The 26,014-nt window shown below is 38.4% G+C and overlaps 2 protein-coding genes across 2 annotated transcripts; both read left to right on the plus strand.

Moving 5' to 3' along the window:
• Positions 1-5,515: 5,515 nt before the first annotated feature.
• LOC142401394 (uncharacterized) lies at positions 5,516-7,777 on the plus strand. Its single transcript, XM_075486791.1, has 4 exons — positions 5,516-5,857; positions 6,356-6,511; positions 6,909-7,004; positions 7,469-7,777. The coding sequence occupies exons 1-4, from the start codon at positions 5,516-5,518 to the stop codon at positions 7,775-7,777; spliced, it is 903 nt and encodes a 300-aa protein (XP_075342906.1).
• Positions 7,778-12,159: 4,382 nt separating this feature from the next.
• LOC142401396 (uncharacterized) lies at positions 12,160-13,549 on the plus strand. The gene is made up of 3 exons (XM_075486792.1): positions 12,160-12,313; positions 12,737-12,811; positions 13,069-13,549. Exons 1-3 carry the CDS (start codon positions 12,160-12,162, stop codon positions 13,488-13,490), a joined length of 651 nt encoding a protein of 216 aa, XP_075342907.1. The 3' UTR covers positions 13,491-13,549.
• Positions 13,550-26,014: the final 12,465 nt, after the last annotated feature.

Consider the following 26,014-nt stretch of genomic DNA (forward strand, 5'->3'; position numbering starts at 1 on the left):
TTTACATTTAGATATGGCAGACCATCCAAGAGGTAGATCCTATTGGAAATTTAATCAGAAACTCCTGGAAGATCCTGTCTTTATAGACAAAACTAAAATATGTATTGAGAACTTTTTCTTAGATAATGTAGGATCAGCAGATCCACAAATTGTATGGGATGCCTTTAAATGTGTTCTTAGAGGACACACAATAAAACTGGCATCATTTAGGAAAAAACAAAATAAATTAAAAGAACAGAACATTAAAAAAGAGATTGACACTTTAACAGCACTTGTAAACAAAGCCAATGCTTCACAAAATGTGTTGGATAGACTGGAACAGAAACAACAAGAATATGAAGAATTAATGCAAGAGAATACAAATAATACATATTATAAAAATAGAGCTGAATGGATGGAGAAAGGAGAAAAATGTAATAAATTATTTTTGAACATACAGCGAAACAATATTTCCAAGAAGAACATCCATCGATTAATAGATAATAAAAATACTATGAAAACTACAACAGAAGAAATCATGGAAGAAATTGAGAATTACTTTGCTGGAATATTTACACCAGATCATCCAGATGAATGTGATGACACTTTTTTTCAAAAACAAGTTCAAATTGATGAAGAATCAAAACAATCATGTGAAGGTCCCATCACTGAGGATGAACTTAAAGAGGCCATATTTTCATTTAAAAAGGGAAAAACACCAGGACTAGATGGTACACTCTAAAAAGTCATTCAGGGCCTTAGTATATATAACAATAATAAAAAAATATATCATCTTAATAAAACCTCTGAAAATCACAAAACTGATTATTTGAGTTGGACATAGGAAAATAAATGCTTAAAAATCCAACAGATGATTTAGCCTTATATTTACATCTATTATTTAAGTTTATTTCACAATAGAAATTAGTATTAAAGAAACAAGTTATAATTTTTAGATATCTTTAATATTTTCAGTAAATACCACTCATAACTTTTGAGTATGGAAAAATTACATCAATCGGTTTCAAGAACTTTAATTATTACTCACTCTAACTCAATAGACTTCATCTACAACAACAACTTGCGAAATTGAGTAGTTTTTAACGTCTCATGCCGACATTCGCGCGCAAGAAGAGTGGAATCATGGGATTTTGACCCTGCTTTAAGCAACCACACCAGGCAAGCAACGGTCGAGGAAGCGCCACGGTAAAAATCACCTGGAGGACTCCATACGCCAGTAAGTAGAGTGCTATAAAAATGTAGCAAAAATGCAAAATGTAACAAAATATTACAAAATTATTGCTTTTGAGCTCAAACAGCAGAAACGGTAAAGCTGACGGATTAAAGCCGTCAGCTTTACCGTTTCTGCTGTTTGAGTGATATAAATGCTATGTAGCGAATTTTCCTACATTTTGAAGGTTGAAATGATGTCTTAGCATGAAAATTGTGGCCATTGCAGACAATTCTGTTATATTTTTTGACGGAGTATTTTTTTTGGCTCCCGCGCTCTAACGCTGTCCTCATTTGAACGTTGATTTTGCGTTTTCAAACGTCAATTTGAAGTTTGTTGTAGTAGTCTAAAGTGTTGTGGGTCTGAGAGATTCAAAGATTTACAATGCATTGTAATTGGGTAAAAATGTAGAAAAACTTTATGAATATAACAATATGTATATGTATACATATGTGTATGTTCATACATACATATGTGTCTGTGTGTGTGTGTGTGTATATGTAAAATGTTAATAGTAGAACTTAGAAAAGTAATAGCTGGGAATGTCAGGAATGAGCGCCCTGCATCAGGTGATAAATGTGTTGTTATTGTAATACAAAATTTGTGACTAGTGACGCAGTAAAGAACCAAGTGTAAGAATAATACCGGTAATAATGATTATTTGAATAACACTCTGGTCATCCACACTAATTAATAAATAATAACCTTAAGAAATAATTTCACCTTTTTAGTGTATATTTCCCATTATAGTTGTATAATTTACATAAAAAGAGTGTACCATTTTAATAGATCTGTAGGATAAAACGTAGTGGTTCAAAAACTATGTACATTGATAGAAATGGTATCAAATCAGTCTTTTTGCTCCATATTGTAACACTTTTTATCATCCTTTTTTTTAAGGTGGCGGCTCATGGGCTGGCAATGTAAGCTCTGCAAATTTGAGGATTCTTCAAAAGGCAATCTGCTCAAGCATTATCGACTCAAGCACGGTACCTTTGGTCGTGGCTATTCAGTACCCTGTCTTTATTTAAGCTGTCCTTGCTCCTTTAAGACATGGGGTAGCTTGCGTACACACTTATCTAGATCCCACAAAACTGAAGAGTGTGAAAGTGTGCAATCTTTCAGATGTCAAATTTGTGACTCATTTTATCCAGGAACAAAAGACTATTTTCAGCATATTAACTCCCACTTGAAAAGACATGAAACTATAGAATGTGTTTTTCACGGATGTGATTTCAAGACAAACATATACGGGACCTATGCAACACACAAAAGTAGAAAACACAAGTCCCATTCATGGAAAGACTTAAAGATTGATGTGATCGCAAAACATCCTGTTGCTACGGAGAGTGAAATTGACTTATGTCTGTTGGAATCATATGGTCATGTGGATAGTGATACCACCTTAGAGTTGGGTTGTGAAAGGGATACTTATGGTGAAATAGTAAAAGCTGTTGGTTCTCTCTTGCTAAAATTGGAAAGTATCTATAATGTCTCTTGCAAATGTGTTGATGACTTGGTGGAACAGCTTCAGTTCATCTGCACTTCATCCACTGAGTACATTCCAAAGTTAGTGAGTGATATTTTGACAAAGAATAGCTGTACTGTTGATGAAGCTATTGTTAGTGAATTGGTTGACAAACTTTATCACTCCAATCCTTTTACTGCAGTCTTGGGTCCAGATGGTCCCTTTTCTTCTAAATTTAAGAGGGTGAAGTATTATAAGGAAAACTTCTGTGTAATTGAGCCAGTAGAGTATATTTTGGATCCAAAGAACAATTGCAGCTTTCAATATGTGCCTCTTCTTCCATCCTTACTGCAATTATTGAAAAATGAAGACATTGTAAACAGGTTATTGACTAAACAAACTACTTCAGACTACTCACAGTTGGCATCCTTCCGTGATGGAAAATATTTCCAGCTAAACAAATTTCATGCTAATGAAGAGTACAGTATTTCACTTATACTGTATGTAGATGATTTTGAAATCTGCAATCCTCTCGGAACATCACGTAAAAAACATAAAATCACAGCAGTTTACTGGGTACTAGCCAATAGTCCACCTGAATTGAGATCACAGTTAACATCAATTTATTTAGCTCTCCTTTGTAAATCAAAAGATGTTAAAAAATTTGGGTATGAAACAGTTCTTGAACCTCTTTTGACGGATCTCATAACATTGGAGAAGGAAGGAGTTTTTTTGCCTCACATAGGAAAAAATATCAGAGGTACTGTTTTTTGCATTTCAGCAGACAATCTGGGTGCTCATTCTTTGAGTGGGCTTGTAGAAAACTTTTGTGGACATTATATCTGTAGGTTTTGTATTGGTGACCGTTCTGAATACCAGCAAAAAGAAGTGCATTCAGGAGCTTTTCCACCAAGAACAAAAGAAAACTACAATTTACATGTTCAGTCTGTACAGAGAAATCCTGCTCTGGTACACTGTTGTGGTGTGAAGAAAGGTTGTCCCATCACAGAGAAATTAAGTCATTTCCATTTTGTAACTGGGTACCCACCTGACCTTCTACATGACCTTCTTGAAGGCATAATTCCTTTGGAACTAGCACTGTGTCTTAATGTGTTCATCCACAAGCAGTACTTTACCTTGACAGAACTTAACAAGTCCATCACTGAATTTCCCTACAAATTTACTGATAAAACTGATCAACCCCAACCTATCCCTGCAAATTTGGCCTCTCGTAAAAGTATTGGTGGGAACGCCACTGAAAACTGGACATTGTTAAGATTACTACCATTCATTATTGGTCCAGCTATACCACTGAATGATCCAGCATGGCACATTCTCATGTTATTAAAAGATATAACTGAGCTTGTAGTTGCCCCCACACACACTGAGGAAAGTATTTGCTACTTAGACACGCTGATATCACAACATCGGCACAGGCTGTTGGAAGTTTTCCCGGATCAAAAATTGATTCCAAAGCACCACTTTTTGGAACATTATCCTGATCTGATAAGAGGGTATGGTCCTTTGGTTAGCCTCTGGACTATGCGATTTGAGGCAAAACATAGCTTCTTTAAGCGTGTTGTTAGACACACAAACAGTTTCAGAAATGTGTTGATGTCACTGGCCTCAAAGCACCAAATGATGATGGCATACAGTACACAAGAAAATGCTTTGAAACCAGCAGTGTGTGTCACAAAAATATCATCTCTTCCATTAGATATAATTGATACAGGAATACAGCAGTGTTTCAAGGCAGTTTATCCAACACAAACCTCTGTTAATTTGACTAATGTGGTTACACTCCATGGAACTAAATATGCTGCTGGGATGGTTTTGCCTTATGGGTCAACTGGTGGTATGCCTGATTTTATTATGATTTCACAGATTGTTGTTGTAGATGATAGTGTCAGTTTCATTGTGAAAATGCTCAACAGCTGGTATGATGAACATTTTAGGGCATTTATATTAGAACACTCTGGGAAAATGACCCTGGTACAGAATAGTGAACTTGGGGACATGTATCCCTTGACAGCATATTTTGTGGGAGGAAAACTCATGGTGACATTGAAACGTCACATTGTTTGCCAGTGTTAGTTGATAAGACTTTTAATGTCTAACACATTCCTTTATTCAGATATATTTGTTCTGTTTCTGTCCAGATGGATTCAGTTGCCTTGAAAGTGGTTTTTGAACACCGGAGTGAAAAGCTCACACTGTCCTCAGGAATACCAAGCACGGTAGAACAGTTACACAAAACTGTGAAAGAGACATTTGGACTGATTGAGGATTTTACCCTTCATTACTTGGATGAGGAGTTTGGTGATTACTTTACTCTCCATTCTACCAACCAGCTTCAACACAAGGGTACAATCAAAGTTGTGATTATTCAACCTGTAGTTCTTACATTGACTGCTTTGACTGAAAACCAGACAGATGTAATGAATGACAGTTCAAGCTCTGCCACTGATACGACAGACAGCCAGACAGATAACACATCAGCATCTTCACAAGACACTATTATCCTTTCCCCACGTGGAAGCACACAGACAACATCATGGCCAAGTAAGATCACCATTCCACTTTTCTCTGTGGCAACAGATGCAGTACTGAGGAATGCCAATGAAGTGTTTGTAAAAGATGGCACTGTGCTGAACAACACTCGGATCCGATCTGAAATCATGGAAAAATTAGCTGACTACATGTACAGCTACACACCCTACCCTACGGGCCTTCAGATCGGTCAGGTGGCAGAGGCTTTAGTCAGAAAGCATCCATGCCTGACAGAGCTAGGCAGTCGTAATGGCTGGCTTGGGTGGATGTACAGTCTCAAATATAAGATGGGAAATTACAGGTCGAAGCTCCGAAACCTTGGATTTCCCGAGGTTGCCTGCAACTCACTTAAGAACAAGCACCCAGATGACCGGTCTTCTGCAAAGAATATAAAGAAAGCACGGAAAGGAGAAGTTGTGTTTCTCCCACACTATCCTGCAGGAGAAAGTAAGGAACAACAAGAGCTGGACCGAAACCAACTAATCGCTGAATCAAAAAAGAGAGACAGCACAGTCATCAAGGACTTGATGTCCAGAACCTTTGCACATCGGAGACATGATGTTGTCAGGCTACAGATGAGCATCAGTGACATCAAGGACAGATGGCCCACCTTGTTTGATGTCTCGCAAGTGAGTATTCGGAAATGTTGTAACAGAGTGGTCAACACATATTGTGGACTGAAAACCTGGATGTTTCACAGCTACACACTCACTGGCACTTCACTAATTAGTTAGTTAGACCTGTGCCATCTAATGCAATCAAAGACAACAGCTCTGCCACACATATATTTTCAGTTTCTGTTGACATTGTCAGAAAGCTGATAATTATATTAAGCGGTGTCCTTATACTTTTGTCCAATCCATATACGTTGAGGGGAACAAAATATTAGGAAAACTTTCCACAATGTCAACATAAACTGAAAATGTATAAGCCAAGTAAAAAGAGAATTTATTGCAGAACTGTTGTATTGGACTGCATTAGATTGCACAGGTATACCTAATGAAGTGGCTGGTGACTGTAATATTCTTGCAGCCTAATCATCTCAGTATGAATTTAAGTTTTTGCTGAATGACAACAGATGAGTCACCAGTTATTATTTTCTCTTTTCTCATCTTCCTGTCTTTCAGGTTAGCGCAGAGTTTCAGAGGATCACCACACTGAATCTCGAGCCAAAATTCATGGCAATGTTGGACATCTACACACCTAAACTGTTGTCCTTGTTTCAATCGAAGAAAGGTGCTGCAGGAGAGAGACAACGGGCACAAATGAGTGTTCTACTTCAGGTATTAAAATGTATCCTCCACCTATTCAACTTATAGCTTACCTGCAATAATCATAATTTCATCTATCTCATTCACATTTCTCTCCTTTAAGTTAATTACCATCACTGATTACATATTCATAACCTCACAACTTACCTTTATCCCCTCTGACTTCCTCATTCTTCCTCCTCTGCTTTTTTTCCTTGGTTTTCTGTTCCTCAATCTCTCACTTCCTATGCACACTATTTTACATGTTTTCTTTTCTTTTTTATATCACTGCAATCCAGCTCGAGTTAAATGTTTCTAATATAAATTCTATTGAAAGATTTGACATTAAAGTTTTTCCAAAGAATCAAACCTCTGCTTGAATGTGTAGTATTGTATTTTATTAGTTGTTGAAAAACTTTCTGTTCTGCAGAGTGGAATCGCCATTCAACAGACACGTGAGGTTGTCATCCGATGTCTCATCAGCCATCTGGGAGAAGATGCCGGTGCCTTGTTCAAGGACTTTGAGGTTAGTATAATACTGTAGTTGTCCTGATTTTTAACAATGTAAACATGGGTGACCATAGAGTTGCTGCAGTACAGCTTGTTTTTTCCATACCGCACACAAAGAAGAGGCTGCTTTTCATGTAGCATTAAAAGCATTAAAAAGCAGCTGCACATCAGCTACTGTAAGAGTCACCCACATCATTTATATATTGATACTGATTTCACAGTCGGTCCTGCTTTAAATACATTGAATGTTATTTTCTGTGTCAATTTTGTTTTTTAGAGAGCAATAAATTATATGAAAGCATTAATTAGTTTTCTTGTCTGCTTTTAAAAAAAGACCAAAGACAAATTTGGGACCACCACACTAGTATTGTTTAGTTTGTCCACTTTATGGCTTGCTATACTCTAATGTCAGTAGGTGGCATTTGTCTTGTGACATGCAGGTTGAAAGTGAGCTTTAAACAGTTATCTTTATGTCTGCAGGATGATGCTGATGGATCAGCCAGTGTTCAAGAGGAGTTATCAGAAGAGGTGATGAAGATTTACCTGCTGAGGAAACGAGATGGGTCAATTGATGTCGGGATTGTGATTGAGGGCAACACTGTCCTCAGCAGTCTCGGGGATGTTGGCAGAGCCTGCTGCTATCTGTTGGGTCTGACCTACGCATTAGATCTGCGATACCCCAAGAACCTCAAGTACAGTTTTGAGGCTTTCCAGAAAGTACTGCTGGAGCTAGATTCTGGAAACCCTTCCAACAAGATTCAGAGACTGAAGAATTACCTCAGTATGTAGTTGCTGGCTACTGTTCAATAAGAATAGTCTCTTGAATGTGAATGGAATTTTTCATTGGCAAGTCTAAAGTATGTTGACACACTGTTGTCCTAATGTTTACATAAGAGTTGATTTTTTTCATCGTTAAATTGAATTTTGGACTGATATTTTCTGTTGTAGAAATTGAAAAAATTAAGTGAAATATCACTGTTTTTGTTGCATTTCAAGAGGATACAAAATGTTCTTGCAGTTCAGCAATATGCTTGTGTTCATTTCAGCCTGATGCTCACATGGACATTGTCACATCGTCACTGGCTATAATTAACCATGTTGAAAGTTTTAATGCAAGCTGAGATTTCCATTAATGCCAAACAGTTTATGGCAACTGGCGTTGATATTATGTGGTGAATTAAAATGAAAAGCCCATTGTTCTTGGTGCATTTTAACCAAGGTTATAGAGACCCCTTCGGGGTTCAGTTTGGCTGTTTTTACAGCATGGACATTTTTACATGTCATTTGCAAAAATAAGCTGTTCAGATTTAAACTTGATATTTTATATTTGTCAAATCAGACAAATGTTTAATTAAAAATGTTGACATGTGTAAAACTGCTTTGTTTATTTTGTTTGATATCGACCTGATATACATCTAGATTAAAGAGTTAATACTTTTTAAAGAAATAAGTAAATGTAACACATTTATTCTGATATTTGATGGTCCAGTATGAAGTACATTATGTTTAAAACATTAAGTAAATATAGCAGAAAAGTTTGGTTAAACAATAATCTAATTTTCAATTGCATCTACTTAACATTTGAATTATATCTACTCAATGTTTTGAGTGGTTGGAACTTAGTGTTACTATTACATAGACTTAAAATTCTAATTATATCAACTCAGTTTTATATTTCATGGTACTCAATGTAGTTGTTCAGATCTGCTTTTTTTTTTTAATTACATTTACTTAATTCATCAGGTAAATCTAAATGATTTCATAGCTTTCAAATGTACTCAATATTTTAAGTGTAAAAATGTTACACAGATTAAATTGAGTAGAGCATAGTTAAAGTTTTTAGAGTGTATCTCCATTGAAGTTTATCAGCTTTTTTATGAATCGATAAAAAATCACCTACTCGAGTGTTTTAACTTTTCTTACGAAAAAGGTACACTCTGATTCACAAAAACAAAGTGTAGTCTCTTTGTTGCTCAAACAAGACTCAAATGGAAAATATAAAGACCCAACACGACTCAAAAACTGGAGACCACTGACCTTACAGGGGTATGACTCAAAAATACTGGCAAAATGCATTGCAACAAGAATAAAAAAAGTACTCTCACCCATAATACATAATGATCAAACAGGTTTCATACAAGGACGGAATATATCAAATAGCATCAGACAAATATTAGAAATAGTTGAACACTATGATCATAAAAATAAGGCTGGACTAATATTCATAGCTGACTTTGAGAAAGCTTTCGACAAAATCAGTTGGGGCTTTATTAACAGATGTTTAAACCACTTCAACTTTGGAGACTCTTTAATAGAGTGGATCAAAGTGATGTATGAAGGCTCTGTCTGTAAATTTCTAAATAATGGACATTTATCCAAGTCAATAGCAATAAGAAGGGGAGTCAAACAAGGCTGTCCTCTGTCCCCCTATCTTTTTATCATTGCAATTGAAATCTTGGCAATGAAAATAAGATCTAATAGAGAGATAAAAGGTTTAGAATTAAATGGTATTAATAATAAAGTCTGTATGTATGCAGATGATTCTAGTTTTATGCTAGAACCAGACAATGCATCGCTCCATAATCTGATTAGTGATCTGAATACATTTTCAAAAATATCAGGGCTTAAACCCAATTATGAGAAATGTCGCATATTGAGACTTGGCAATTTGAAGAATAGTGATTTCCATCTTCCCTGTGATCTTCCAGTGGAATGGGTAGGTGGAGCTGTTAATATTCTTGGTATCCACATACCCCAGAACATCGGAGACATATCTTTAATTAATTATAAAAACAAGTTGAGTAGGATATGTTCTATTTTACAGCCATGGCAAGGCAAAAATCTAACTATTTATGGTAAGGTAACACTTATAAATTCTTTAGTTGTGTCTCAATTTACTTATTTAATGTTAGCACTTCCTTCACCACCTGAAGTTTTCTTTAAAGAGTATGAAAAACAAATATTTAAGTTTATTTGGAATGGCAAAAAAGATAAAATTAGACGAGCATATCTTTACAATGATTATGAGGTAGGTGGTATGCAACTGTTGAACCTGAGGTCAATGAACAAATCATTAAAAGCATCTCTCATACAAAAATTTTATTTTAACCCAGACTGGTTCTCAAGCAAGTTACTTGAAAACATTCATCCAATGTTTGAGAAAAAACTGTACCCATTTTTACAGATTAGCCCAACACACTTTGATAAGATGGTAAGCATTAGTTATAAAGCTTCTACCTTCTTAATGGAAGCACTACAAAGCTGGCTACATTTCCAGTATTACCCTCCTGAAAAAGCAGAAGAAATATTACAACAAATGTTATGGTTTAATTCAAATATATTAAGTGGAGGACAAGTAATCTTTTTTAAGCACATGTTTAGTAAAGGAATTATTTTTGTTAAAGACATTTTGAATGAAAAATGTGAGATCCTTCCATATAGTCAAGTAAGAATTATGTATGGGGAGGTATGTACTATTCAACAGTATAATCAATTAATTGCGTCTCTGCCTTTAAGTTGGAGACAAAAAATTAAAACTAGCTGTGACAATAATTTAGTGTGCAGACCAAATATAAAGCAGTACAAATGGCTAAACCGAACAAAAATTAACAAGGAAATATACACATTTTATTTACAAACGGATAAATTGGTGGAGTTCCCATGTAAAGTTTTTGATAGCTGGGAAAAAATGATAGATTGTCCTCTTCCATGGAAAGAAATATTCAATAATTTTTACGAAGCATCACTGGATATAAAAATACGTTTTTTTCAATACAAGTTAATTTTTAAATACTTAAACACAAAGAAAATGCTGCATATTTGGGGTATAGAGGCAAATCCATTCTGTCGATTTTGTTTAGAAGAAGAAGAGACCACAGAACATTTATTTTGGTACTGTCCTTCAGTTGTTATATTCTGGCTCGAATTACAAAGTTGGCTGTTAAAATATGATATCAACTTGCGTTTAGATCTCCCTACAGTACTCCTGGGCGATTTGGCAAATGAAAGCCAGGCAATACATAATATCATTCTTTTGTTGGGAAAAGTTTTTATAAATAAAATGATGGATTTAAAACAGTTAAATTTAAGAGCCTTTAAGAATTATGTCAGACACTATTGTAAAATAGAGTGTACAATGGCATGGGAGACAGGCAAAATAATCTATGCAGACAGGTGGTTTAAGATAAAAGATGGAGAAGGATGGCCTTAGGTTTTTGTTTTGTTTTGATTTTCATTTCATTTCTTAAATGTTTAAGGTATAATTTCAAGGTACATCAGCACACAAAACATATGTTACAATTCCTTCCTGGGGTGGTGTATGGGGAGGGGGGTGGGGGGGTAGTTAATATATGGTTTTGAAATGTTGGGGGACACATATTGTTTTTTTTTTTGTATTTTTTTTCTCTTTCTTTTTTTCTTTATCCAATTATTGTCCTCTAATATATGTTATAATTTGCCTTATTTCTGTGCCTTGAGGATTGTATGAAGAAAGAGAAAAGGAACGAAGGAAAATATGGAAGAAATTATTAAAGAGTGAGAAGAAAGAAAGAAAACATAGGTCCCCCATAAGGGGGGGTGGTGGTTGGGTTAGAAAAAAAAAAAAAAAAAAAAAAAAAAAAAAGTACTCATATTAACGCAGAATGCTCGTTGGGGCACATAAGCCCTTTTTCCATCAACGACATGATTCGCTTTAATTTGATGCGCATCAGAAGTTAGTGCGATACATGTGATGGAAAAACGGTTAAATCGCTAGAACGCCTGTTTTATCGCATTAAATCAATTCGCTCGAAATAGGTGGTTCAGGGCTAAGTTGTATCGCTACAGAAGTGATGGAAAAGGTTAATGCGATTCAGACTAGCCACGCATGCGCAGATGATGGTAAAGCGCGAGGATTCGAACGTTGTTGTTGAGCCGCTCAACTGCCCCATTTCACCTATCCTGTCGGTATCAAAACTTCAACAACTCGTAACAAAATGTCCGATGACAAAAGAAACAACTGGTCGAGAGCAGAGACTCTGCTTTTTTTAAATACTATTCGGGAAGTCGACGTTGTTTCGGCCCTGGATGGGAAGAGACAGAGAAATGCAGATGTCTTTAAAAAACTGTCCATCGTTTTACACAAGAAAGGCGTTGAGAGGAATTGGGAGGCCCTGCGAAATAAATGGAAGAGCATGAAGGTGAAATATCTGGCAGAGAAGAGGCATAGTGGGAAGAGTGGAGCCAAGGGAAAAATCAATTATGAATATTTCGAGGAAATCGACTTAATTTTGGGCAGTCGGCCCGTGGTCACCGCCGCGAAGGAAGCCACGGTTGACAGCGGTACCGGTAAGTGTGTGCCTGTATTCTTCCAAATGTGTCCCAAATTTTTTTAAGTGTGTGTGTGTATGAGAGAGAGAGAGAGAGAGAGATTGGCCTGTTAGCTGTTTTTAACAACGATATGACGTTAAAATCTTGCTGAGTGCTGGACGAGGAGCAATTATTATATTATATATTATTAACCGTGAGGTAGGCTAATCAGCTAGTCGAAGAGCATGCTCGTTCAATTGGCAAAACTCTTTGGCAGACCTGTGAAATGTAAATAGATGACTGGATAAGGGGCTCACCCCTGTCAAAAATAGCTTAATAATGTGAAAATGTTGACATGCTGTACTACAAGGACAAATGTTAAGTCATATGTGGAGATGGGGTGTTATTTATTAATCCATTTATTTGCTAAATGTACTAAATCCTATTATTAATGATTTCCAGTTACTCCAGTTTCTTCAAATGAAGACCCAGGCCCTTCCAACGCAGTGTTAGAGGACGATGATGATGATGATGATGGTAAATCAATCCATATCAGATTTCTAATCTTATGATACAATACAATACAACATGTATTTGTATAGCGCCGTATCACAACTATATGAAAATAGAGTAATTATGAGAATGTTAGCCTGGGCTCACTTGTATTAGACAGCAGATGACTGTTGGACAAGGTTGATCAGTTTTCTAGGCTAGTAGAAGACTGCAGTTTATTTAATGGTACTGTTTTAGTAGCCTAATACTAATCTGTTGTCATTCTATATTTCTTTTTAAAGACGCTACTATGGAGACTGATAGTGAGATGGACATCCCTGACACTCCTGCGTCCGTCACACCGGTTACCCCGGCAGGTAGCCTTTTCAGGAGGCCACTGAAGAGAAAGGTGACTCCAGCCCAGCAGCTTAATGACAAGCTGTCAGAGATGATGGAGCGGCACGAGAGACAGGAAGAGAGAGATAGAGACATGCTGAAATCAATTGTCTCTTCAGTCAACCGACTGGTTGACTGTATTGAGAAGCAGACAACCTCAGCTTCCTTCCAACCACCCTTTCCCTATCCCCACACCCAGCCTGGTCCCAACAGCTACCAGTCCTTTCTGTACATGCAGAATCAGCATCAACCACAACCACAACCACAACCACAGCAGCAGAGCTACGCAAACTCCATCTTAAATGGCAATATATACACCGAGCTCTGAACTGAGTAGGTTATGTAGGTAATGTAGGTTATTGACATATGGCAGTTTTTGTTCTTGAATAGTCACATTTTTGCAAAGCAATCAATTTATTTGACTTCATATTAAATTAATATATATATAACTTAATATAACTTTAACTCAATATTTAATATTTATTTAGTGTTACTATTACCATTTGTTGGAATAGTGTGTGTGATCTTATGCTTAATGTTCATATGAATTGCAGACTTGCATACACTATTACTGTTATTTATTTATTTATTTAAGGATGTATGCACCTACATGTATATTTACAGGTTCTTAATTGGTGCAGTTTTGTGTTTTTATGTTCATATGAACTGCTAAAGTTAAAACATGAAGTTTTTTTTTAACCTATATATTTATATTTAAAAAAATGTATAAAGGAATACAGTTCTTGCATGTCCATGTTCAAAAATATTTAATAAATGTTTAACATTTAAAAAGGTTCTTGTGTACAATTTGTATGTAACACACTTAAAGGTGCATGTGATTTTGCACATGGTTAAGTATGGCTCCCCTCACCAAATGTGCATCATGCACATCTGCATCATCACATAGCTGACCAGGTGGCTGAATGTCAGGGGCAGGAGGTCGACCAACATATTCTGCATGGTGTTCCATTTCACAGATGTTATGTAAGACACAGCAAGCAGCTATTACTGTGGGCATGAAGCTGTGATGTATATCGCTTCTCTTGTGGAGGACCCTCCATCTTCCCTTCAGTCTCCCAAAACTGTGCTCCACAGACACTCTGATCGAATTAAGGTTCCCGTTAAAGGCCTCTTCTGCTGGTGTTAACTGGGGGCCGTTGAATGCTTTTATAAGCCAGGGAAGGAGGGGGTATGCAGGGTCACCTACAACCATCAGGGGAATGTCAATGTCATCAATGGCTATACTGGCCTGGGGACGTAATGCAGGGTTTTTGTATAGACTGGACTGTCTCAGCACAGCGGCATCGTGGCTGCTCCCAGGAATTCCAGCAAATATGTTTCGAAATAGTCCGCGATCATCCACCACTGCCTGTAAGATCACAGAGGCCCAGCGCTTCCTGTTGATGTAGTCCCTGTATCCATCCAGGGGAGGGAGAATGGGGATATGGGACCCATATATTGCTCCATAGATCTACAGAGAGGGGAGGAAAAATGTTCAATGTAATCCAATGCTCAACCCCTCCACAAAGTGGAGCTGATAGGGTAAAAACAGCAAGTGATCAGAATAACTGTAGGCCTACAGAAATGTAGACAAGCTCTATTGCATTGTTCTATTTTGTTTATTAAATTACAGTTATTGAACTCCCTGTATGCATCTTTTACGATAAGCTAATTGCCTACTTCAAAAAGAAGACCCATCAGATGTAGAATGACATAACGAGTTTACATAACCTACCTGTGGGATGTGGTGTTTCGTCGCATTTCTGTAGGCGATCTGTTGAGCCTCGTCAGCTGATGGCATCTTTACATACAGATGAAGGAGGTCTGATGTGATGGCTCGGCACGTCGCGTATACACATCGGTGGACCGTTGTGATGCTGACCCCAAATTTCCCCGCCACCACCCTGTACTCACAACAGCTGGCCAACTTGTAAATCGCAATTGCGATCCTCTTGTTGTGAGGTATGGGTGGCCTACGGCTGGATGTGTTTGGCCGAAGTGATGGCAAGTTGTCACAAAGACGCTCAAACGTCTGCCTCGTCATACGGAACGACGTCAACCATTCACGGTCCGTGAAATGTGCCAGGACATCACTTTCCCACCATAGGCTAGATCTTGTTCGCTGCCATGGTTGTGGTGATGCCCTCTGAGGAGCTAGGTGGTCCTGAAGCAGCATAATTAATTCTCGCCTCGCTCTCATCCTCCTTCTTATATTTCTGACGGCTATTATAAGCTGACATAGCAGCACTAGCAGCATGTTTAGTCCTATCCTACGGTCCATAACTCTAAATAAGTAACTAGCCAATAAATAAAACGAAAGCCGGTGGTGAAAAGGTACGTTGCCTTGAAGGTTATAGCAACTGTTACGGGAGCCTGACAACAGCGCGAGCAATTAAATTCCCGCTACCGAGCATTCTAATTCGCTACAATTCGCCACTTTTGTAATGGAAAATCATCTGGTCGAGTCAGAATAATGCGCATCAGCACGTTCCGGTGATGTCATTTTATTTCGCTAGAATCGTCCTGTTTGATGGAAAACCAACCGAACGCATCTTATATCGCAACAAAGTAATGCGATATAACTTTTAATTCGCTACAGAATCTGATGGAAAAAGGGCTATAGAGCGAAGAAGAGGATTGGATTAGCGGAATTACGACGTAAAGGTGCAAAACAGTGACTGAAATTTACAAAGATCTAGTCGGTGGAAGAAAAAAAGAAAAAAAATAGGACTTTTAAAGAACTTTAAGCAAGTATACTGTGTTTGTATATATGTATATGTCAAATAAAAAAATAAAAATAAATGAGTGATGCTAGAGTTTTAGACGTCAAAGTCTTCCAAACTAATGAGCAGGAATGATCAACAGTTACTGAAAAGGTTCCGATACTTTCACACTCACAGATGTTTTCCTCATTAACCCATTTAGGCCGGGAAAGCATTGCTGCATTTCCACCTTTAAAGCGGGGGGTGCTGTTGTGTTATTCTACCCTTAAGGCCGGGAAAGCGTACACGTCTTTTTTCCTGTATGTAGAAAACATGGCTGTTATTCCACATAATCTGCCCAAAACACTTGCAGACTGCTGTCACTAAGAACCCTGGCATAGCAGCCTAATGCTGATTTCAAACAGGCTTCCAGCAGCATTTGTTGAAGCATTAAAAACCTTGTTTAAGCGGTGATATTTTCTGATATGTGCGTTGTCTAAGATATCGATGTGGAGTTCAAGAAGGTGCTGGTTAACCTCATCCCAGCACTTCTGTCACCTGAAAATCTGGTGGAAAAAGAAATTGGAGGAGTAAAACTCACATGCAGAGACCTGCTGCACTACTTCAAAGTGAGTTTACGTTTTATACTCGGTACACTGAGTTTGTAAGAATCACACCTTTCTGCTACATCAGGGGTCGGCAAGCCGCAGCTTCGGAGCCGCATGCGGCTCTTTCATCCTTATGCGGCTTGGGAAAATAAATTTAAAAAGTATCCAATTGAAGTGTATTTTATTTGTGTTTTTTTTTTTTATTGTATTTCTAAATTGGAAGATTATTGTGATCTTGAAATATTAAAATATTTCTGTCTGACGGATTTCCTGCGAGAGTTCTGTCATACCGAGTCCAGCGCTGAGATACTTCATTTGTTGCCAGAAATAAAGACTTCATTTAACTTGAGATTAGTCCGGCTTGTTCTTGAGCTTCCAATTAAAGAATCAATCTAACATATATATATGTATATGTTATATATATATTTTTTTGTCACTCAAAATAAAACGGTAAAACGCTGTGCATTTATCGAGACTTTCAACCCCAGGTAGGCCAAGTATGGAGAAATGTAAGAAAATAAAAGTATCTGAAGAAAATTGGTGCAAAACAACCCTTATACAGGAAAAAAAGACGTGTACGCTTTCCCGGCCTTAATGGTAGAATAACGCAACAGCGTCCCCGACTGTAAAGGTAGACATGCGGCAATGCTTTCCTGGCCTAAATGGGTTAAATGCACAAGCATTTAATTCTTTTGTGTCACTCGGTTTCTCTTTATCTGCTTTTAGGACTGAGCAGGAAGCTGCTGCACACACCTGATCTCAGACCTCTATCTTTTGTCTTTTTCAAGCATCTTCTGTGAAGTGAAAAGCATCTGAAGGTTAATTAAAGCTGGGACGCTGCCGTCAGCCAGTTCTTACAGCTCCTCCTTCAAATAAGAGTGAGAGCCTGTCAGGTGGGCTGGGGGCCAAAGCCGGACTGAACCAGCCAATAGAAACCAGTTATGGAGCCAAAGTTTAAGTTTAATGCACACCGACGCTGGGAGCAGGAGTTACCGGAGCAACAGCAGTCTGATGAAGGGTTCAGGGTTCCTGGTTTCACCTCTGAAGTCTGAACTCAACCCTGTCTGATGTCAGAAATTATGTTCATTCAATAATCAGATTTATTGTGATATGCAAGGAGAAAACGGTGGTTTTGTCATTACTTTGTTGTTCCCTCATATCTGTGTGTCAGGGTTGGCTTTTCGACAGCCTCAGCAACTTCTGCCAAGGTTATGGAGGAGTCTTCCCCCAAGTCCTCAGACCCTGCCTCCTCAGTGGCAGACATGTCTAGATTGAGGAGATCCTAAAAGTGACTCATCCACGGTCCGATGATATCAAAAATCAAGTAATGGTCCAACGCGCACCATTATCAAGTTCGACCTAGTGCCAAGAATGCGAACATACCTCTTGCTTTGGTTACACAGGAATCAAATAACTTGCAAAAGCAGTACCCGATACTCCTGTCGCACCCGCCATAGAATCCCTCAGGGAACACGGTCCTCAGCCTTCTCCAAGTCCACAAAACACATGTAGACTGGAGGTTGAAACTCTTATGACTCCCTCAGTAACTCTGTAAAGATCTGGTCAGCTCAGGATGAATCTCATCCACTCCTGGTGCTTTACCACCGGGGAGCTTTTCGACAGCCTCAGCAACTTCTGCCAAGGTTATGGACGAGTCTTCCCCCAAGTCCTCAGACCCTGCCTCCTCAGTGGAAGACATGCTGTCTGGATTGAGGAGATCCTCAAAGTGCCTCTTTCACTGTACGACGAAATTTTGGTTCAGCAGTCCCAGGCTAAGCATAACCTGGGAAGAAACCTGCTTTACTTTTCTGAGTTGCTGAATGGTTCACCAGAACATCTTTGAGGGTAACCAAATGTCCTTCTCCATTTGGTGTCTGTTATGCACAATCCATGACTAGTACAGAAGTCCAAAAACAAAACATCGCTCGGGTTCAGATCAGGGAGGCCATTCCTCCCAATCATGCCTATTCTCCTGGGAAAGTATGAGAGAGTGCAGCCCTTTTTCAGGAGTTTGATTCCAGAGTCCACACTCAGTGGGGTAACATGGCACTGAAAGGATCAGATTATTGGCTAAATTACAATAAGAATGAGTTGAGCAAGGGTAATTGTCCTTGGATATATGGCGGTGAATGAATGGGATCAGAGGCACAAAGCGTGTCATACACCGGTATGATAGGTGGCGCTGTACCCATTCCAACTATTGCTAATAGAGCCACTTCCTGTTGACCTCTTCACCACCAACAACAACAACAAACTCAGGCATTGGAGAAAGATGCACAACGGACCATTCTCCATCGCGTTGTTTCTTTCTTTCTGACGGCGACAACAACAGTAATATCGTCTCCTTTGACTTCCGGGTCACGACCCTGGGAAAAAATCTGGAGCATGCGCAGAACGCAAAGTCTAACTCACCACGTCCTTCAGCGTCTACACCAGAGATACTCATTGCGCGGCTCCTCAAGCTTTAATTGGCGGCTCGCACTCGCATAGTGTTGAGGTTAAGTCAGGAGTGCGCAGTCCTCTGCTGCGTATGGAGGATAAGCAGGATCAACTCGGTCTTTCTCTTTAGCCTCTTGGCATATTTATTAAACATACAGACTGATATCACCATAGCTCGACTCAGATACAAGTGGGATTCACTCACTCCATAGTGAGAACAAATTAACCGAGAGAAAGGAAAAACGTCACTTCCTGTATCTACCATATACCTTTTAGAAAACAGTACGTTTTTTGTTTTTTTTCAAAATATTTTTATTGAAATTTTCCAATTATACAAACAAAACAAAAATAAAATAAAGAAATTAAACAGAAAACATAAACATCTTATAAACCTTCCCCCACCCCGAACACCTAGAGCTCACTCTGTCAGATCAGACAAACAAAGAAAAAAATAAAAATAAAAATTTAAGTTTACATGTTATTTTTGACAAAATATAGGAAGGGTGACCACATATCTTTAAAGTCTTCAAGCTTCCCTTTCACTATTTACGTCAGTTTTTCCATTGCCAGGTTGTTACTCAATGCTTTAATCCACTCATTTATCTTTGGTCTTTCTATGTTCTTCCACTTCAGCGCAATCAGATGTTTAGCTTGTAAAAGGCAAAAACTCACTAATTTCCTCTTTGTGGAACCCTTAAAGTCATCTGGAAAAATATGCAGCAAGCAGAGCCCACTGTCCATTGGTACGTCTTGTTCAATCAAGCGAGAGATAAGCCCAGTGACCTCTTTCCAAAAAATTTGAAGTTCTGTACATTGCCACATACAATGGAACAGAGTACCTCTATCTGTATTGCATTTAATACAAGTATCAGGGGTATTCGGATTGAAACGGTTCAATTTTCCAGGAGTGATATATGTTCTAAATAACCATTTATATTGTAATAATCTAAACCTTGTGTTGATAGTTTGTGTTTGTGCCACTAGGCATGAGTTACTCTATTCCTCCTCAGAAATTTCTGCTTGTAGGTCAGTTCTCCATGTTTGTAAATAGGAGAGACTACTATCTTTCAAAGATAAGAGTAAGATATTATAAAATTTGGAGAGTAGGCCTCTACTCTGATTATGGTGGATGGCTATATACTCTATGGTAGAGAGTGGAGGTTCGGCAGTAGATATCCGCAAGGTATTAACAAAATTTCTAATCTGCAAGTAATTAACCCTCTGGGGTCTAAGGCCTTTTCAGAGACTTTGAGGCAGTTGTCACCACCTTGACATTTTCAAGTATTTCAACTAACTGTAAACATCTATGCAAAAGTGACACATATGGTTGTATTCTGAAAAGCCTAACAAAAAACAATATGAGAGTGAAGTGAATGTAATACAAACAAGTTTTATTTAAATTGAGGGGAAACACAACTGTACAAAAAAACAAGTTTTAGAGGTCTTCAAACAGTGCAAGAAAACACACTATAAATATATCTAGCCAAGACTTTTGAAGGTTGAACCTTGTAAACAAAAGTATTGGCTGCATAAAAGTAAAAAGTGCAGTCAGAAATGTTTTTTTGTTTTCACACAAACTGTAAAAAAGTAATTGTAACTCCAGGCAGTGTCTCTGTTAGTTGAATACTAATTAGATGGGTGTGTAACACCCCTGATTCCCCCCACCCCCCTGTCACTCTACATGTAATAATTGTCTGTCACTGGTAGGACATTGCTGCCTTCCCCCACATGCTGGCTGAATGGGGCGTGTTCTCACCTGTGAATAGCCACTCAATCACCTGGTACTTTACATGTGAACAGCGATAGGTGTGGCCTCGGAAGCTGCTGCAGTCTGAGACTACAGAAAATCCAAAGATTTCTGTTCACTCTCCTTAAAAAGGGCCAGCTATATAATTTATTTATAAAATATATATATTTGAAAACTAGAAGTTTCAAGGTTTTTAATGGTGTCACTTATATGTTTCAATGACAAAAACTCACAGAGTTACAGATGTGTTTTTGGAGATGTGTCAAAAATGCCCACCGGTGGGCATTAGACCCCAGAGTGTTAAAAAAGTGCTTTTGGGGCAGACTATATTTACTTGCCAATTGTTCAAAGGACATTAAAACTCCCTCACGATAAAGGTCTCCAATTGTATTTAAGCCTTTATCCATCCATAATTTGAATCCTCTGTCTGCTCTTCCTGGTTTGAATCTATCATTTCTCCAAATCGGTGACAGGCGTGAGATCTTAAACACCTCATTTAAAACTTTATGAGAATGATGCCAGACTGATATCGTATTCTTAAGAAGAGGGTTTTTTGTGTTTTTTAATAATTGTCTAGGTTCAGCTGAGTAAAGGTCGAATTTTAATGATAGGTAATGATAATGAGTTGTTCTCTATTTGTACCCAAGATGGTGTGTTATTAGTAGAAAAATAACCGGTAGCAGCACAAAGCTGAGCTGCCCAGTAGTAGAGTTTAATATTCGGCATTCTAAGCCCCCCTCGATCATAGGGTAGATAAAGGAGAGAGAGGCGTAGTCTGGGGCGCTTATTATTCCATATAAATCTAGTGAAGGTTTTATCTAAAGAGGAGAAAAAGGAGGCTGGAACATATAAAGGAATGGACTGGAAAAGGTATAGAAATTTTGGGAGAATAGACATTTTAATAATATTAATTCGGCCTATCACTGAAATTGGCATCTCTCCCCATTTTTCTAGGGATCCTGATATTTTTTGCACTAAAGGATCATAATTAGTAGAAACTATTTTCTCTATATCTGGAACAATCTTAACTCCTAAGTATGTGAATCCTTCATATGTACATGTAAACTGTGTTTGTATTGGAGGGTTATTTCTATTCAATAATAATATTGAGCTTTTTTTTAAATTAACTTTATATCCTGAGAACTCCCAGAATTCTCTCAGAATTTTATTCGCTGCCTGAGTCGACTTCTCTAGGTTAGTTATAAACAAAACAATGTCATCTGCAAAGAGGGATATTCGATGTTCTACCTCTCCTATTTGAATCCCAGTGATTTCAGGGGACTTACGTATTGTCATAACTAGTGGTTCAATGGCAAACAAGAAAAGAAGGGGGGACAATGGGCATCCCTGTCTTGTCGATCTGCAGAGATTTATACACCTTGATAACTGACTGTTAGTTACCACTTTAGCTATTGGTTCCATATACAACAATTGAATCCACTTTAAGTATTTTTCTCCCAGGCCGAATCTCTTAAGAGTATCAAAGAGGTAATTCCATTCAATTCTATCAAAAGCTTTTTCTGCATCTAATGACAGAAAAGCATGGTCCATAGCAAACTGTTTTTCATTTAGTATATTAAGTATTCGACGAGTGCTGTGGAAAGCTTGGCGCCCAATAACGAATCCATTTTGATCATTTGAGATTAGATTAGGGATATGTCTTTCAATCCTTCGAGCCAAAATTTTGCACAGGATTTTTGTATCACATGACATTAGGGAAATGGGTCTATATGAGCCCATGTCCGTTGGAGGTTTACCTGGCTTTAACAGAAGAGAAATGGTTGCCAACCGTAATGATGGGGGCAGGATGCCTTTTTCATAAGACTCATTAAATGCTTCGAATAAATGTGGCAGTAATTTATCTGGAAATTTCTTGTAGAGTTCAATTGGTATGCCATCAGGGCCAGGGGCTTTACCCGAATTCATGTGGCTAAGAGCTATTTTGAGTTCTTGAATACTCAACTTTTCATCCAGATTATTCTTACTTTCCTCTGATAAAGTTGGAAATAAGAGCTGGTCCAGAAACTGCTTCTGTTTTTTTGTGTTATCTGGGTATTGGGATTTATATAAATTTTCATAATACTTTGTAAAAGCCTCATTCATGTCTTTTGGATCCATCAGATTCTCACCGTCATCCAGTATGATTGAGTTAATGGCCCTGTTTGTCTGTAACTTTTTAAGTCTCCAAGCTAAGAGTTTGCCTGCTTTCTCACCCTGATCATAATATGACTGTTTCAACCACAGTAAATTGGTTGCTATTTTATTGGTAGTGAGCTCACCATACTCTGATTTTAATAATAGAAGTCTCTTATCCTTGTCAGCATCGCTGCCATGATACATTTGCTCTTGCAATTCTTTAATTTGTTTTTCAATGTTTTTTAATTTGTTTAAATGCATTTTTGATTTATACCTAGTGTAGCTCATTATTTCTAGGGCTGATGGCAAATAATCGATTGGTCGGTTGTCGACCAAAAAAATTACCAGTCGACCAAATTCCATTGGTTGATTGGTCACAGGAAAAAAAAAGCCGCGTCTCGTCAAAGGGCTCCCGGGACTTTTAATTTGAAGGGCGTGACAAAGGAAGACGTCAAACAAATCAAAACGGTAAATTTGTGTCACAAGTACAGAACGATCAGTTAGCGTGTAACCCGTCCTGGGGTAACGTCCAAGGAGTTCGTTGCGCAGGGCACACTTTGCAGCTGTGCATCAATGCGGCTCTTAAAAAAGATCCCATTTGCCGTGTCATGGCAGCTGCCAGACGTCTTGTTTGACATTTTAAGAAAAGTGCCAAGGCTACAGCGGCTCTCACTGATAAACAATTACAACAGAACGTCGTTGAACACAAACTCATCCAGGATGTCTCCACGAGATGGAACTCCACTCACTGCATGTTGGAGCGCCTTCTGGAACAGAGGTGGCCGGTCACCGCTGTACTTTCCGACCCCGTTACCACACACAGATCACGGCCACGCTGTCATCCTCGCGCAGCAACAGCTTTATTTATTTTATTTATTTATTTTATTTTGGTGACGTCTTTTCATGTTTATGAGCGAGCATGGGCAGCGTGGCAGAGAGAGATTCATTAACATCTTGTGAAAGCAACTCGGTAAGTGTGACCATCGGCTTCAGCACCGACACTATGTCTTCTGTTATCCTCCATTGCAGGGGTTCTCAACCTTTTGCAAGTGGGGCCCCCCAAGACGGTTCATTGCAGTTGGGGCCCCCCCTCCTCCCGACACCACCCCTCCCCCTTCACGGCCCCACCCCCACGACACCACCTTAGATAGATAGATAGATAGATAGATAGATAGATAGATAGATAGATAGATAGATAGATAGATAGGCTATTATTTTTAGGCCCACATTATTATTATTATTATTATTATTATTATTATCAGTAGGGGTAGGTAGGCCTATCATTATTACTAGGCTATTGTTATAACTGGCAGTAGCACCAGACTTCTAATGTGAGCTTGCAGGCATTATTATTATCATTATTATTGTTGTTGTTGTTGTTGTTATTATTATGGTTATTGTTATTATTATTATTATTATTATTATTATTATTATTATTATTATCAGTAGTAGTAGTGGTAGGCCTATTATCATTACTAGGCTATAGCTATATAATAATATAGCTGCAAGCAGCGATATGGGGGCCAAGCAGAATGGCACAATAGGGAAGGCTTGGGCTGCTCAGGAAGGCTTCGTGAGTCCATGCACCAAGTTTGGCATCGATACATCAATGCATTGCAGAGATATGGCCAAATGTCCCGTTTGCGTGTCGGCGTAGAGTTTGATTGGCTGCCGCGGGTAAACGGAAGTGTAATAAAAAAATCCACGTAATAAGTTATGTGCGGCTTGGTCTGAAGATTCTATTTGCCAAGTCCTGTGATGATTAGGCAATCTGCGTGGCCTGAAATGCTTTTTTAAGGTTTTCGATTAAATTCAAAATGGCGGTAAATCCAAGATGGCGCTCATGACGTCATGAGGTGCGTTGACCTCGACTATATCGAGGGATTAAAATGATACCTCATTTGTGACATTTGGACCAAGGGCTCCAAAGATATGAGCAAAAATGCATTTTTGCTGCTTATAGCGCCACCTATTGGCCAAACGTCATCAAACTTCTTGGGCCTCTTACCTTAGTGGTCTTGAGTCTGTGTTAGAAGTTTGACGTCATAATATCAAATGGTTGCCAAGATATGACCTCACTTCCGGTTTGGGGGCGTCAACCTCGAGTTTGATTGGCTTTTATGAAAAAATGGAAGCCTAATTAAAAATTCCACACGATAACTTTTGTGCGGCTTGGTCTTAAGAGTCTATGTGCCAAGTTTCGTGATAATTGGACAATCTCTGTGACCTGAAATGCTTTTTTAAGCTTTTTGATCAAATTCAAAATGGCGGAAAATCTAAGTATACGCAAATTGACGTCATAGGGTGCGTTGGACTCGGCATGATCCAAGGATTCCAACGATGCCTCATTTGTGAAATTTGGACCAAGTAGTCCAAAGTTATTAGGCTGAATGCACTTTGAACTTTGGCGTGTTGGTGGCGCTAGAGAGTAAGCTCTTGGGTCATCAAAATTCTTGACTTTGGCTTTGGCACTTGGCTGATTACGTGTGCAAAATTTCACAACTTTTTACCATAGCGTTCATGGGGCTGCCATAGACTTCAATTGCAGAAGAAAGTAGATCGATAATAATAATAAGAAAAGCTACTAACACAATGGGTGCCTTCGCAGCTTCGCTGCTAGGCCCCCAATGAGGTTACATGCTATTATTATTATTGGGGGTCCTAGCAGCGAAGCTGCAGGAACCCATTGAGTTAGTAGCTTTTCCTATTATTATTAATCCGTTTCTGCTGCAATTGAAGTCTATGGCAGCCCCATGAATGCTATGGTAAAAAGTTGTGAAATTTGGCACACGTAATCAGCTAAGTGCCAAAGCCAATATCAAGAATTTTCATGCCCCCAAGATCTTACTCTCTAGCGCCACCAACACACCAAAGTTCAAAGTGCATTCAGCCTAATAACATTGGACTACTTGGTCCAAATTTCACAAATGAGGCATCGTTGGAATCCTTGGATCATGACGAGCCCAACGCACCCTATGACGTCAATTTGCGTATACTTAGATTTTCCGCCATTTTGAATTTTATCAAGAAGCTTAAAAAAGCATTTCAGGTCACAGAGATTGTCCAATTATCACGAAACTTGGCACATAGACTCTTAAGACCAAGCCGCACAAAAGTTATCGTGTGGAATTTTTAATTAGGCTTCCATTTTTCCATAAAAGCCAATCAAACTCGAGGTTGACGCCCCCAAACCGGAAGTGAGGTCATATCTTGGCAACCA

This window comes from Odontesthes bonariensis, chromosome 16 (genome assembly GCF_027942865.1).
Source record: "Odontesthes bonariensis isolate fOdoBon6 chromosome 16, fOdoBon6.hap1, whole genome shotgun sequence".
Lineage (NCBI taxonomy): Eukaryota > Metazoa > Chordata > Actinopteri > Atheriniformes > Atherinopsidae > Odontesthes > Odontesthes bonariensis.

Excerpts from the sequence above, each read along its gene's own strand:
- LOC142401396 (XM_075486792.1), top strand. The coding sequence starts at position 12,160 with ATGAAGGTGAAATATCTGGCAGAGAAGAGGCATAGTGGGAAGAGTGGA. Across the intron at positions 12,314-12,736 it reads CACGGTTGACAGCGGTACCG|TTACTCCAGTTTCTTCAAAT; the intron begins GTAAGTGTGTGC and ends AATGATTTCCAG. Across the intron at positions 12,812-13,068 it reads CGATGATGATGATGATGATG|ACGCTACTATGGAGACTGAT; the intron begins GTAAATCAATCC and ends TTCTTTTTAAAG.
- LOC142401394 (XM_075486791.1), top strand. The coding sequence starts at position 5,516 with ATGGGAAATTACAGGTCGAAGCTCCGAAACCTTGGATTTCCCGAGGTT. Across the intron at positions 5,858-6,355 it reads CCTTGTTTGATGTCTCGCAA|GTTAGCGCAGAGTTTCAGAG; the intron begins GTGAGTATTCGG and ends CCTGTCTTTCAG. Across the intron at positions 6,512-6,908 it reads AAATGAGTGTTCTACTTCAG|AGTGGAATCGCCATTCAACA; the intron begins GTATTAAAATGT and ends TCTGTTCTGCAG.